The 13,179-nt window shown below is 39.6% G+C and overlaps 1 protein-coding gene across 2 annotated transcripts; it reads right to left on the bottom strand.

The window, feature by feature from the left end:
- Positions 1 to 3,522: 3,522 nt before the first annotated feature.
- LOC110801967 (uncharacterized) lies at positions 3,523 to 12,119 on the bottom strand. Of its 2 annotated transcripts, XR_002537043.2 has the most exons (5): positions 11,882 to 12,119; positions 11,705 to 11,804; positions 4,681 to 5,052; positions 4,252 to 4,344; positions 3,872 to 4,006 (listed from the first exon to the last, which is right to left on the bottom strand). XR_002537043.2 is itself a non-coding variant. In XM_022007375.2 (4 exons), exons 1-4 carry the CDS (start codon positions 11,986 to 11,988, stop codon positions 3,881 to 3,883), a joined length of 705 nt encoding a protein of 234 aa, XP_021863067.2. In that variant the 5' UTR covers positions 11,989 to 12,114; the 3' UTR covers positions 3,523 to 3,880. The 2 variants fall into 2 exon arrangements, 1 of the variants encoding a protein (XP_021863067.2); XM_022007375.2 differs by lacking the exon at positions 4,252 to 4,344 and having other exon boundaries at positions 3,523 to 4,006; positions 11,882 to 12,114.
- Positions 12,120 to 13,179: the final 1,060 nt, after the last annotated feature.

The following is a 13,179-nucleotide window of genomic DNA, read 5'->3' on the forward strand; positions in this document are numbered from 1 at the left end:
TTACACTCGTCCCACTGCCTCACTCGTCCCCTGCCTCACTCGTCCCACTCGTCACCTCAAGCGCAAGAACAAAATAGATAAACCATTTTCGCACAAACCAAGCAAAAACAGAGAAAATAAGAGAGTAATTTAACTAAATTATGCAATTACACCATACCTAGGAACATCAACCGCCGAAAATGGAGAGAATTGCGTGAGTGAAGAGAATTGCGTGGTGAGTCGCCGGAAAAGAAAGAGAAGAGGAGGGCATGCCGGACGCCGGTGAAGAAAGACGCAGAGGAGGACGCCGGTGAGTGAAGATAATCGAGATTCAATTCGTCACTGCCAAGGGTGAGGGGCTGCGAACAACAGCAGGAATCTGGAGGCGGTTGGAGGCCGTCGAAGAAGAACGGCCGGACGGTGGTGATGGTGGTGATGGTGGGTGGTGATGGAGAGAAGAAGAAGAAGAAGAAGAAGAAGAAGAAGAAGAAGAAGAAGAAGAAGAAGAAGAAGAAGAAGAAGGAGAAGATAGTATGGGTACGTACGGTCCTCTACGTGACTGCTGCAATGAAATGAAGGTTTAGGTTAAGTTGCGCTTGTTTTCAAATTGGAGGGAAATATTATTCAATTAATTAATTTTTTTTTTAACCATCAAAAGTTGCTCTTGTTGTTTAAGGGAAACCTTTGATGGGCATCCTATAAGCATTTTTCCTCTAGTGGAGAATAGCCACGGAAAACATTTCTTTTAAAATTGGAGGATCTGGGTGAAGCCTCTGTTGGGGAATTATGTTGTTGGGCTTCTGGTTTGAAGGAGATAGGTAATTGCTACTTCAAGAAAAGAGATTTTAAATATGCTGCCATGATTTATGAAACGATTTTGGATGCTATTGTCTCTGAGCTCTCTATGGAGGAAGCAATGGGAAGGAACATCTCCATACTTGTTAATTCTTGTTTCTCAAATTTATCAGCTTGTGAACTAAAGTTTGGAAACTATGAGACAGTTATCTCTCTATGTACTGTCATCTTGACTAGCGATCAACACAACACCAAAAGCCTCTACAGAAGAGGACAAGCGTATGCTAAATCTGGTGATGTCCAATCCGCTATGTCAGACCTTGAAAAAGCATTAGCATTAGCACCTCTTGATAAAGCTATCAAATTAGAAATTTCAAGCCTTCATGAAAAATGTCAAGGACACCACCATGAGCAAGTGGTTTCTACCAACAGCGTTCCGAATGAACCTGCCAAAAATACCAGCTCTTTGACTAATGAGAGTCAACCAAATGGGATATTTCTTTCATTTATTGACAGAGGTCTCTACTTCGAGACGAAAGCGACGATCATCGGAAGAGGATGATTGTTTGATAGCTAAGGACAGGAAAGGTAAGAAGGCCCTTTCTGATGCCCACTTTGTGGCTACCTATACCGAAAAGGGGAAGGATGCCAATTTTAATTGCTCCATGAGCAAGGGAGGAAATATCTCTAATGCTAATGAGTGTGTGTCTGACAAAAATCGTACTGGAAAGTCAAGATCAAGCTGCATAACTGGTAATGGGAAAAGGAAGGTTGCATTCTCTAACTCGAAGAGGAAAAATTCTTCAATTCAGATTTCTCCATCAACTTATGATCAACTTCTCCAAGGGAAACAAATCAAGGTTTTTAAGCCTAGGGATTATTCTTGGATGTCGGTATGCATAGCTCGGAAGAACGGAACAGAAGAACAGGTGCACCAAGATTCAAATACAAGTGGTTATGAGGAAAATGTTCTTTTAGGTGAGACCTTAACAACAATGGAGGAAACTGTCACCACTAAGGACATTAGTGAGTACGGGCAACAGACGGATACGAACCTCGTTCCCGAGGCTTATGACATTGTGTCATGCCTTGATTTCCAAACTCGCTTAAAGAACAATTCGTCAACAACTACCCATTTCGTTTTCTCAACATTGGCTCCAAAGCACAAAATCCTAGCAATACCAAGGTCGATCCCACCTCACGTTACTCCATCTAAGGTAAGGAAAAGGGGAAGCTACCAGAAGCGTCTTTTTTTTTTCAAGGTAGGTATTGGTGACAAACGGAAATTGTCACTGCGTCTTTTAAGTCACTTTGAAAGCAATGTAAGAGCAAAAAAAAGCTCGTAGTAGTTATTTAGTTCCTGTTTGTATGTTTTAGTTCTTCTTTTGCCAGTGTCAAAAAAAAAAAAAAAAACAAAAACAAAAAACATCGAATTTCAAGTTCATTCTGTACTATAAAAGTTAGCCATATCTCTATTCTCTAACTAGTGATGCTGTGAAAGGTTGTATAATGACATCAGAACAGGAATTTAGTTGTAACGAAATAATTTTAAGTTTTTTAATATGCACGCACGCATCGCGTACATATAAGACTAATAGTTAATTAAAAGAGCTTGAATACGAAGTATATTTTTCCACAAAATTTGACGACTAAAAGGTATAGTTCTCAAATTTTCCTAAATTTATTTTACACATACCTTTTCTTAGTACGAAGCATAATATATAGTTTTTTTTTTTCCGGATACGGATACCATGATAGATATTGTAACACCGTGAGTTATTGGTCCGCATTTAGACTAGCTCGGATGCTTTATGGTGACGCTGAGTGTTACCTTCGATGCCTATGGTGGTATACTAAGGGATATTCTAGCTCGATGGTGAGTTAGGCAACTGGTCGTCAGCTCAATGATACAGTGCATAGCTCGTGGCAACTCGACGATAGCTCATTGAAGCTCTATGGTGTAGGCGTGTAGTTGACTAGCTGAGCTAATAACCGGCACCTCCAAAAGCATAGCTTTAGCCTCGACGAAGTGCAAGTGAGCTCGAAGCTAAGCATGGGCTTGCACAGGGTTCCTTTGAGCTAGTCAAGGTGACTAGGAGCTGGTGCGCAGCCCAACATGGGCTGATGCAGCACATAAGCTACCTAGTAGCGTGCAGGTCAGCTAGGACAGTCGACGAGCTGAGCTAGGGTTGGTCATGCGAGTGGGTGAGCTAAGCAGCTGGACCTATATAGGTAGCTAGCTGGGCACAATTTGCAGTGGGTGCAGCTGGTGGTCGGTGTTCCTTGGGCGCGCGCACATGCATGGCAGATTGGGGAACAAGTGCTTGGTAGTTTGCGGCGGTTTGCAGTTTGAATAAAGCGCTGAGTCAGCGAGCAGTTGAGGTTAAGAGGATAAGATCTCCACGTTGGACATGGCAAATGCATTGCTGTTGTTTTTGGCTTGTAACCGTCGCCTATGAGAGGGGATTGTCTCTCTCATGCGCCTATAAATAGGTGACCTTGAGGGTTGTCCAAGGGATTCACGAATCGAATATTCTCTTTGTATAATTGTTGTATGATTTGTTGCCTTAGAAATAAAACTAGTAAACGCCATATACCTGTGCTTTATTTCTAAGTACAGTGTATCGTTAATCTGCAATTACGCGAAAGGGGCGAAATACCCTCCTTGGGCGTGAGAGTAGGCTGATTCGAGGGAGGACTCGAGTGCCGCACGGCGCAAAGAAATTCATGCTGTGACAGATACCATGATAGCAATGAATGCTCACTGACAAAATTTGACCAAAAAAAAAAAACTTAAAAGGAGTTCTAAAAATTGGGAAAGGCTTCCTAAACTAAAAAGTAACAATGGTACAAATTATTTTCCTAAAACCGATACACTACCCGTACAAATTCTAACATGATATGCTGCCCTGTAAGCTCACTACACATAAACAGGATGCACCTTTTTTTGAGGGAAACAGGATGCATTTTCTTCAGCATAAAATGGCGATAAACATAAAGCAGGCAACGTAAAGCCTGACAGAATTGTGTCCTGACAAATCAAGGCAATAAGCATAATCTGAACTGCAAATGATCTGCTAGCTCTCTGCAAAGCATAAGCGTAATCTTAGCCATATAGTGCACGCCATGGTTCCTTTGGTTTTACTGTTTCCCCAATACTCAATTTGATTCGGTTCTTGATGAAGCACAACGAAAATGCACTTGCCAAAATTTCTCCTACTTCATGAAGTACCTATTGAGAAAAAATGTTGGAGATTATTACCAATATCCATAATAGTTTAACATGTACACATAGCTTTTGAGAAGTCGCACACTGTCAATGGAAGCCAAAATATAAAGTTCCCAATTCCAAGACAAAAGTTCTAAACCACTATAACAAAATCCGGAAAAGAAAGAAAAATTGGATAAAAAGTTCTAATTCAAATCACCTTAAAAAATGTGATGAAAAGGATATTAACTTCCTAGCTGTCAAATTACCTTGTATGAAAAAGGCGCTGTTTAATAATTTTTCGCAATTTTTTCACAAATTGATGAAGCTGATAGTCAAGTATACATACAGGAGGTGAAGGCCTGAAATGAAGACATTGAATAAAATGGTGGTTTGAGACTAATGCAAAATGGAAACATTGAATAAAATATTTGAAGTTCAACCCTCAAGTACGTGTCCTCGTATTTATCAAGGGGCAAAAGGAGTCGAAATATAGGCTATAATTTGACAGATCACAAAAGCGAATCTAACAAAGGTCTACGAAAATTGAAAAGGGAACTTAACAAGTTTGCAAAATGTCCATATTACTAGTAAGTAATACCTTCTGTATGGCAATTCACTGAATTGAACTAGATTGAGAAGCTAGCAACGTGGACAAACAAATAAAAATAGAGTGTCTATAGCTGAAAGTACAGTACCTCATGCTCTCCTTTCATGCCTCTTTTGCCAATAAGGACAGCAGTTGGACAATTAAAGAATTGAACTAGCTGAAGCAAGCAAGTCAATGGCTCATAGTTGATCTGCAAAGACAAAGGTGGCTTCTCAGCTTCTCGAAGCATGTCTTCAGTGAACTCTGTTACTGGCCCCAAGTGCAAACCATACAGAGAAGACCTATTGTTGTTAACGGAAGAATCTTTATCTTCACACTTGAGCTTTGTTGCTGGAAGAATGTATGGGAGTATCAGACTCACAGTGGACGACAAGCTTTCACCTCTAATTGACCTCAAGACCTCGTTAACTATGCATGACAAAATTGGGGGTTCATAATATTCCAAAAGCAACAATGAAACCTGTGGAAAAAAATCAACTTTAATCATCAATACTTATTAACTTTTCGGTCCAACCGTATGAACCACATGTTCAAACTATTGTTCTAAAAAAGGAATATACAGGGAGACATATATTATTGATCCCATATCCCTAAATGGTCTAAACGTGTAACATGCTTTAGTTTACTATCTGGCAGCGCGTTAGGATGCTACATGTTCAGGTGTTTCAGATTCTTTATCTAAGCATGCAGCAGCACACATGATTTCAAGTTGTCAAAAGTTTAGAATTTTTGAAACAGATAGCGAGAAGAGAAATAACTCCTCCTGTGAGTGTCGCGTATGCTGCATTCACTGCCGGTCCCAAACCTGGAAAAAGGAGGAGGGTTGCGGTAGGTTAGTGGCGGCCAGAGGTAAAACTAAGTCTATATCATGTCATGAATCGACAATGGAATATCGTGGGGGCATCCCCTTCTCAGCGACACGCTACACCTCTTAAGCTGGGTATAGTGAAAAATATGTGATGGTTGCTAGGTCGTCGCCTAGAAGCGGTTCGCCACCCCTACACCTGGGGGTGGTGTCAAATATGCAACGGTGCGCTACGCTTCCTAGACCCGGGTGTAGTGGAAAATATGCAAGGGTTGCTAGATCGTCGCCCAGAAGCGGCGCGCCACCCGAGGGTGGTGTTAACTATCCAATGTTTCATGGTAAGGGTAAGGGTAGTAGGTTGCGTTTTGGGACTCGGAACATTGGCTCTTTGACAGGGAGATCAGTCGAATTAGTAGAGGTTATGAGAAGGAGGAGAATTAACATATTATGTTTGCAGTAGACCAAGTGTGTTGTAAACAAGGCAAGAGAAATAGCTCCATGGGATTATAAGCTTTGGTATGCGGGAAAAACTAGGGGTAGGAATGGGGTAGGTATCCTTATTGACCGAGAATATATTGATGATGTAGTGAACGTGTCTCGAAAGAGTGATCGAATTATAAGTATTAAGCTTGTGATAGGAGATGAAGTTGTAACTATTGTGAGTGCCTATGCACCACAAGCGGGACTAGATGCTTCAACTGAACAAGAATTTTGGGAGGATTTGGAAGAAGTGGTGCAACGCGTCCCTAGAAGTGAGAAACTGATCATTGGTAGGGATCTCAACGGACATGTGGGCTCGAGTCGCGATGGATTTGAAAGCATTCATGGTGGTTTTGGGTATGGGGATCAGAATGATGCGGAAAATGCTATTTTGGATTTTGCATTGGTATATGACTAGGGTATAATGAACACTTGGTTTGAGAAAAAATACTCTCACCTAGTAACCTATAGGAGTAGAGGTAATACGAGTCAGATCGACTTACTTTTAGTAAGGATTGCTTTGAGACAGTGCTACACCAATTGTAAGGTGATTCCGGGTGAGAGTACATCAACCCAACATAGACTTGTGGACTTCAAGGAGAGCAACAACTAAAATTTGTGGAAATGTTGGCAAGTGAATGTATTTAGGCCGGTGATATAGATTTGGATATAGACTCATTATGGACAAGAATGGAGCACACCATAAAGGGAGTGGCGAAAGAGGTCCTAGGGAAATCTAAAGGAATCATGCCACTAAGTAAGGACACATTTTGGTGGAACGAAGTTGTACAACAAGTTACAAAGAGCAAACGAGAATGCTATAAAGAGTTGGGAAAATGTAGAAGTGATGACTGCTGAGAACTACGAGAAGTACAAGGAGGCTAAAAGGGAAGCAAAGAAGGTCGTAAGAGAGGTTAGAGCAAAGGTGAATCAGGATCTTTACGAAAGATTGGATACAAAAGAAGGGGAAAATAACATTTATAGACGTGCTCGAATGAGAGATAGAAAGACGCAAGAAATCGAGAGGATTAAATGTGTGAAAGACGTTGATCAAAAAGTTTTGGTGGAAGATAGGGAATCAAGGATAGATGGAGGTTCTACTTTGATAACTTGTTCAACGGGGACCAAGGGTGCGATATTGGAGATACATATATCCCTCGGGATATGGTTAACTAGACTTTATGCAAAGAATTCAAAAGAGAGAAGTCGAAATGACATTGAAAAAGATGGGACGCAAGAGGGCAGTGGGGCCCGATGGCATAACTATCGAAGTCTAGAGATGCTTGGGAGAGAGAGGTTGTTTGGTTAACCCCGTGGCACCTTCCCACTTCAACTAACCTGCTTTGATTCTTTGGGTCACATCGTCATCCAATTCTCCATCCTTTTGGATAATGATCCTAAACCGAGTTAATAATAGAAACCGAGTTTGCTTGTATTAATCCAGCTCTAGTTCAGACATTTTGTAAAATATTTCTCGAGTGTCTTAATTATGCTGCGTAGTCCATTCAACACAAGTCAACAATATTCCCCCTTTTTGGTGATGACAACAAAAACAAACTTTCACTAAATATAATTATAATCAATTAGCATAAATTTAAAACTTAGAAAATAAAATAAGTAAAATAAAATAAGTTTAGAAAAAAATTTAAATTATCGAAATAAAATTAAGGAAAAAAAAATTAATTTTAATTAATGAAATAAAATTAAAAACGAAATAAAAAAAATAGCAAAAATTTATTTTAGCTTACATCGAGAAGAGAGTAGTGAGACATGGACTCAAGTTATCAATTTGAGAGTGTTTGCATTCATTTTACCCTGTTGGCATTAACAAAAAGTAGAAAAACACAAGACTAATATATACCAATTATAGCGCCCTCTGATCAACGGTTGACAAACTAAGTTAGCCTTAAAGGTAAGTTTCAATGTACTAAATTTGAGTACAAAACATAATAATTAACAAGCCAAGTTTTAGAGATACGATCTTTTAGGAGTTCCACTTAAAATAAAAGAAATAAAAGTCGTAATGTCTCCAAACAGAGGGTTACATACCAAAAATAAAGAAAAAGAAAAAGTTTTGTTAAATCAAAAACATAATGTAACACAAATAGCTAGGATCAGGGAAAATAGAATGGGTAGGAGGCAAATTTAGGTTTGGCTGCAAGATCCTCAAGCATGTGAAGGACTTGAATCCATATTTTGAACCCCAGACGCTAAAGCTTTCACTTGTTCCTGTAGTTGAAGCATGAGCATTTGTGGTTTCCTGAAGAAGCATCATTCGATCCATATCCTTTCTCAACTGCATCACTTGTTCCTTGAGATCCTCCTTGGTGGGATCATGGGATCTTAAGGAACTCTAGGAACGAAAAGCGGTAAATCCACCAAAGCCAGTAAAGGTTGAAGGAATAGTTGGAGCTAGAGCAACTGAGATAAACTTTGGTGGAGGAACAGGGATATCCACCTTAGGTGTAGGAACAGGGGTTGATATTTTTTCAAGTAAAGCATGTTCCATTTCCTCCTTCTCAATTTCTACAGCTTCCTCTAATTCTTCCACTTTCTCGTCATCATCCTCATTATCACATGATATATCAACAAACAACGGAAGATTATTCACTATAGGAGCCCTAGTAGAGACCCTTATTCTCCTACGTTTCCCTTGAGGAACACCCTTAGACACCACTTTTTCTACCTTCTTTAATTTTGTAGCCTTAACAACACCTTCCTCCTTCTCACTATAATCCTCTTCCACATTACCCGAGGACCAACACAATCTCCCATTCACCACTTGTAATTTCATGCTTCTCATCAAATCACTTTTAAACAATTTGTTGACTAGTGAGAGGAAATTCTCCATAATCATGCAAATCCACAGAAAAGCTTTGAAGCACCAAAGTCAACAAAGAAACATATCCAACTTTATAATCAGATGAACACAATAGGATAAGTGTTTAATCATTAAAGCAGGGAAATTGATTGGAATTTTATGTTCTAGGCAGTACATTAGGGAAGCACCATAAAGATTGGCCAAGGTCCTCTTTTGTGTACGAGGAACAATCCCTCTCCTAACAAGATTAAAAAGCAGTTTGGGTTGGGAACTGATTTTGGTTAGTTAAAGAACATTGGGAAAGATCACCACCAATTGCCTCCACAAGTTGCTCATTAGTTACAACACCAATTTTAATTTGTGCAGTTGCCCCCTTAACATACAAATCATATCCTGCATTAGGCACACCCAACAACTTCGCAATATAATCGGCATTGAAATCAAATGAAGTTCCATTTACACTACTATAGCATACACCATTCACACATTTAAAATTAGCACGAAATGCATTCATTGATTCCGGAAAAATTGGGGTTCTAGAATGGAAACAAAAGAGGCTTACCCATTCCTGATGTTTTAGAATGTCCATGAGTTCCACAATATTTGTTTCACACCAAGTCTGATTAATTGCAAACCCCTTAACAGAATTTGCTTCCTCTGCCGAAGAAACCCGGGTTGGAGTAATTTCCCCCTGAGAGCGTGCTTTGCCGGTTTTTGGAAGGACCCCACCACCCGACCGCCGCTGCCTTTTCACGGGTCGGTGGGGCTCCTCCATGGTTGTGGTTTCGAACGGGTTAAACCCGCGGGCCAGATCCTTCAAAGAATCGCGGGCCACCAGCGTCGGTGACCCACGTTCCTGCGCTGGTGGCGCCTGCTGACCCAGACTCGACTCAGAATCGACTGCCGCCCTCTCTAACCCAGCCATCTCCTGCCGTGACCCGTCAACCACACGCGACCCATCCTCCCTCTCTAACCCATTCGAGACCACCACCGTGGAGGAGCCCCACCGACCCGCGAAAAGGCAGCGGCGGTCGGGTATTCTCGGGGGGAAATTACTCTCCTTCGGCAGAGGAAGCAAATTCTGTTAAGGGGTTTGCAACTAATCAGACTTGGTGTGAAACAAATATTGAGGAACTCATGGACATTCTAAAACATCAGGAATGGGTAAGCCTCTTTTGTTTCCATTCTAGAACCCCAATTTTTCCGGAATCAATGAATGCATTTCGTGCTAATTTTAAATGTGTGAATGGTGTATGCTATAGTAGTGTAAATGGAACTTCGTTTGATTTCAATGCCGATTATATTGCGAAGTTGTTGGGTGTGCCTAATGCAGGATATGATTTGTATGTTAAGGGGGCAACTGCACAAATTAAAATTGGTGTTGTAACTAATGAGCAACTTGTGGAGGCAATTGGTGGTGATCTTTCCCAATGTTCTTTAACTAACCAAAATCAGTTCCCAACCCAAACTGCTTTTTAATCTTGTTAGGAGAGGGATTGTTCATCGTACACAAAAGAGGACCTTGGCCAATCTTTATGATGCTTCCCTAATGTACTGCCTAGAACATAAAATTCCAATCAATTTCCCTGCTTTAATGATTAAACACTTATCCCATTGTGTTCATCTGATTATAAAGTTGGATATGTTTCTTTGTTGACTTTGGTGTTTCAAAGCTTTTCTGTGGATTTGCGTGATTATGGAGAATTGCTTCTCACTGGTCAACAAATTGTTCAAAGTGATTTGTTGAGAAGCATGAAATTACAAGTGGTGAATGGGAGATTGTGTTGGTCCTCGGGTAATATGGAAGAGGATCATAGTGAGAAGGAGGAAGGTGTTGTTAAGGCTACAAAATTAAGGAACATAAGTATTTTGGTACGTTTTTAATTGAAAATATTAACTGTAATTATAAAAGAGTTTTAATAAGAAAATCTTTGTTAATAAATAAAATGAATTTAATAAATATAAACATAGGATTCTAAATTATATTTTCCTTATTTTCCAAACAAAAGATTTTCCATGATCCTTAAAACTCTCCTCAGTATTTTTCAATTAAACGTGCAAGTAGTGTTGGAATTGGTCTCCCTTGTTTCTCTCCAACTATGCCTATGTTACTGAGCAGTAACAGTTAGTGGAAGTTGAGGGAAACATGGGTATCCAACCTTAGGTAAAACTCCTCTATAAAAGAAAAAGAGTTTTTGCTTTTTCAAACACACAACTGATCTTTGCAAAATATATCTTAAGAGAATCAGTTTACAAAAATAGTGTTCCTTGAGTTCCTTATTGCTATAAGCTTTATTACGTACTAGAGGGTTTGTTATCAAATTGTATTTTGGGTTTAAGGGTTGAGTGATCCTTGAGTGACTTAGAGTTAAGTCAGAGAGAGAAATAGTGAGAAAGAGGAACACAGTAATCAACGGGGTTTGCTGTGGGGAACTCGTGTTCGAGAGGAACTCGTGTTCGAGAGGAACTCGAGTTAAAGAGCGTATTTGTAATAGAGGTATTACATTAATACAAATGAGTTGTGAGGTTCTTGCTGATTAGTGTCAAGAAGGTTCCTCAGTTTCATATCTTTCTTCGCTTATTGATCACAGTTTCTTTATTGTTTAAATTCCACAAGAAACTTAACCAAATTCCTAAGAAACAATTCACCCCCTCTTGTCAAGTGTTCCTACTAAACTATCAAGACTCAACTAATCTATATCCATCAATCACCAACATTATTTGGGGAAATTATCAGTTCCAATTAGATCATCCGCCGCGAACCCAACAGCTTAACAAAACAGAAATAGTCCCTCATACCCAATTTCACAGCTCCAGATCAAAAGGGGCCAAAGTAAATCCCACACTTAACTACTACTAGAGTACTAGTACCAACTAATTCTTCAATGCTCCAAAGAAAAATTTCTTCAACAGTCACAGAATATTCCAAACAAGGGTTTTAAAAATAAAACATCCCTAATTATCATCAAATTAGAAAAAGGAAAAAAAAAAAAATCAATGCATTACCTGCAATAAACCCTTGTTATCAGTGAAGTTAGCGATGCTACCACATGCTTTTTGATCCTTAATCCCATATTGTTCCAAAGATAGCTCAATTTTTTCTTCTCTACAAAATAGCAATCAGAAAAAAGTTAAAAATTAAACAAATTTAAAAAAATAAAAATGAAAAGGAATTAAACATACGATCTTTGAAGAAGTGAATCAGGAGTTGGCTGAAGAGCGTCGAAGATTGCCGCACTGAAACCCTCAGGATCGTTGATGAGGAATATCAATTTTGATGCTACCTTCATTTTTCTCTCTCCGTTGCTTCACTTTACTGTTCGTTTGGGAAATATGAGCTCCAACTATTTTTCTTTATTCGAATTTCAGGCAACGCTGGTGCTGGTGGCCACCCGCTAACTCAAGTCACAACTCACAAGCCCCATAAAGCCATAATTTATCTATTTATTTCAGTCACGGCTCTTTTGGCATGAGAATGGGATAGGGATAGGGATAGGGATAGGGACAAAGATAGCCATAAGTGGGATAAGGAGGCATTTAATCCTTATCCCTATCCCTCATAAATTGCCAATTTCTTATAAACAAACAATGGATAGTAGTAAATAGGGATAAGAAATCATTATCCCTCCTCTTTATCCCTCTAAACAAACGAGCCGTCAGAGGTAAATATTCGGGGTTTGGGTTGTAAGCCCATTTAAAACGTGTCGGGATATCTTTTTATATTTTAAATAAAGTTTTGTGTGCTCTCCTTCCGTGTCTGGACGTCGTGTTGAAGTCTAATTTTACAAATTTTAACGTGGTGGTGTCATGTCGGGTCATGCCGTGCCTTATTGTGCTTTTTACGGAAAAATGTGGCCCAAGCCCGGCATACGCAATCGTGCCAGCGACGGGCCTTTTGTGCCCATGTCTGGCCAGTTTTTCCCGAGGCCCGGCCCATAACCATCTGTAGTCAAAGGTGCTCATTTGCGGACATGGGAGAAAAACGGATTGGGCATAAGTTTACTTTTGTGTCCAAGGAGCCTAAACTGACAAAACTAAGCTCTGATTTGCACGCTTGACTTCTTGCCATAGCATCATGTAGACAAGGAACTATATTCCAATCTCATATATGTTTTGACAAAAACATATCAGACCAAAAATGGTACTCATAAGTTTAAAAATGGTACTCATAAGTTCAAATATGGTACTCAGAATCTCAAAAATGGTACTCATACGTTCAAAATGGTGTTCATTTCTCAAATATAGTATTCAAAAGTTTTTAAAAGTGCTATTACCACCGTGCCTTCAGATATGTGTTTGGAGGCACATATCTCATGTAGAGATTGTAGACACCTCATTTGTTTCTTTTTTGATGTATCATCCAACGATCAAACTTAACCAATTTGTTTAAATTGGTCCGAACTCAAATTATGTAGGGCCGGGAATGCTAAATGGACAAAAGTATCATTCATGTTGCATAAACATATATTTTGAACTTGCTT

Source organism: Spinacia oleracea, chromosome 1 (assembly GCF_020520425.1).
Source record: "Spinacia oleracea cultivar Varoflay chromosome 1, BTI_SOV_V1, whole genome shotgun sequence".
Taxonomy (NCBI): domain Eukaryota; kingdom Viridiplantae; phylum Streptophyta; class Magnoliopsida; order Caryophyllales; family Amaranthaceae; genus Spinacia; species Spinacia oleracea.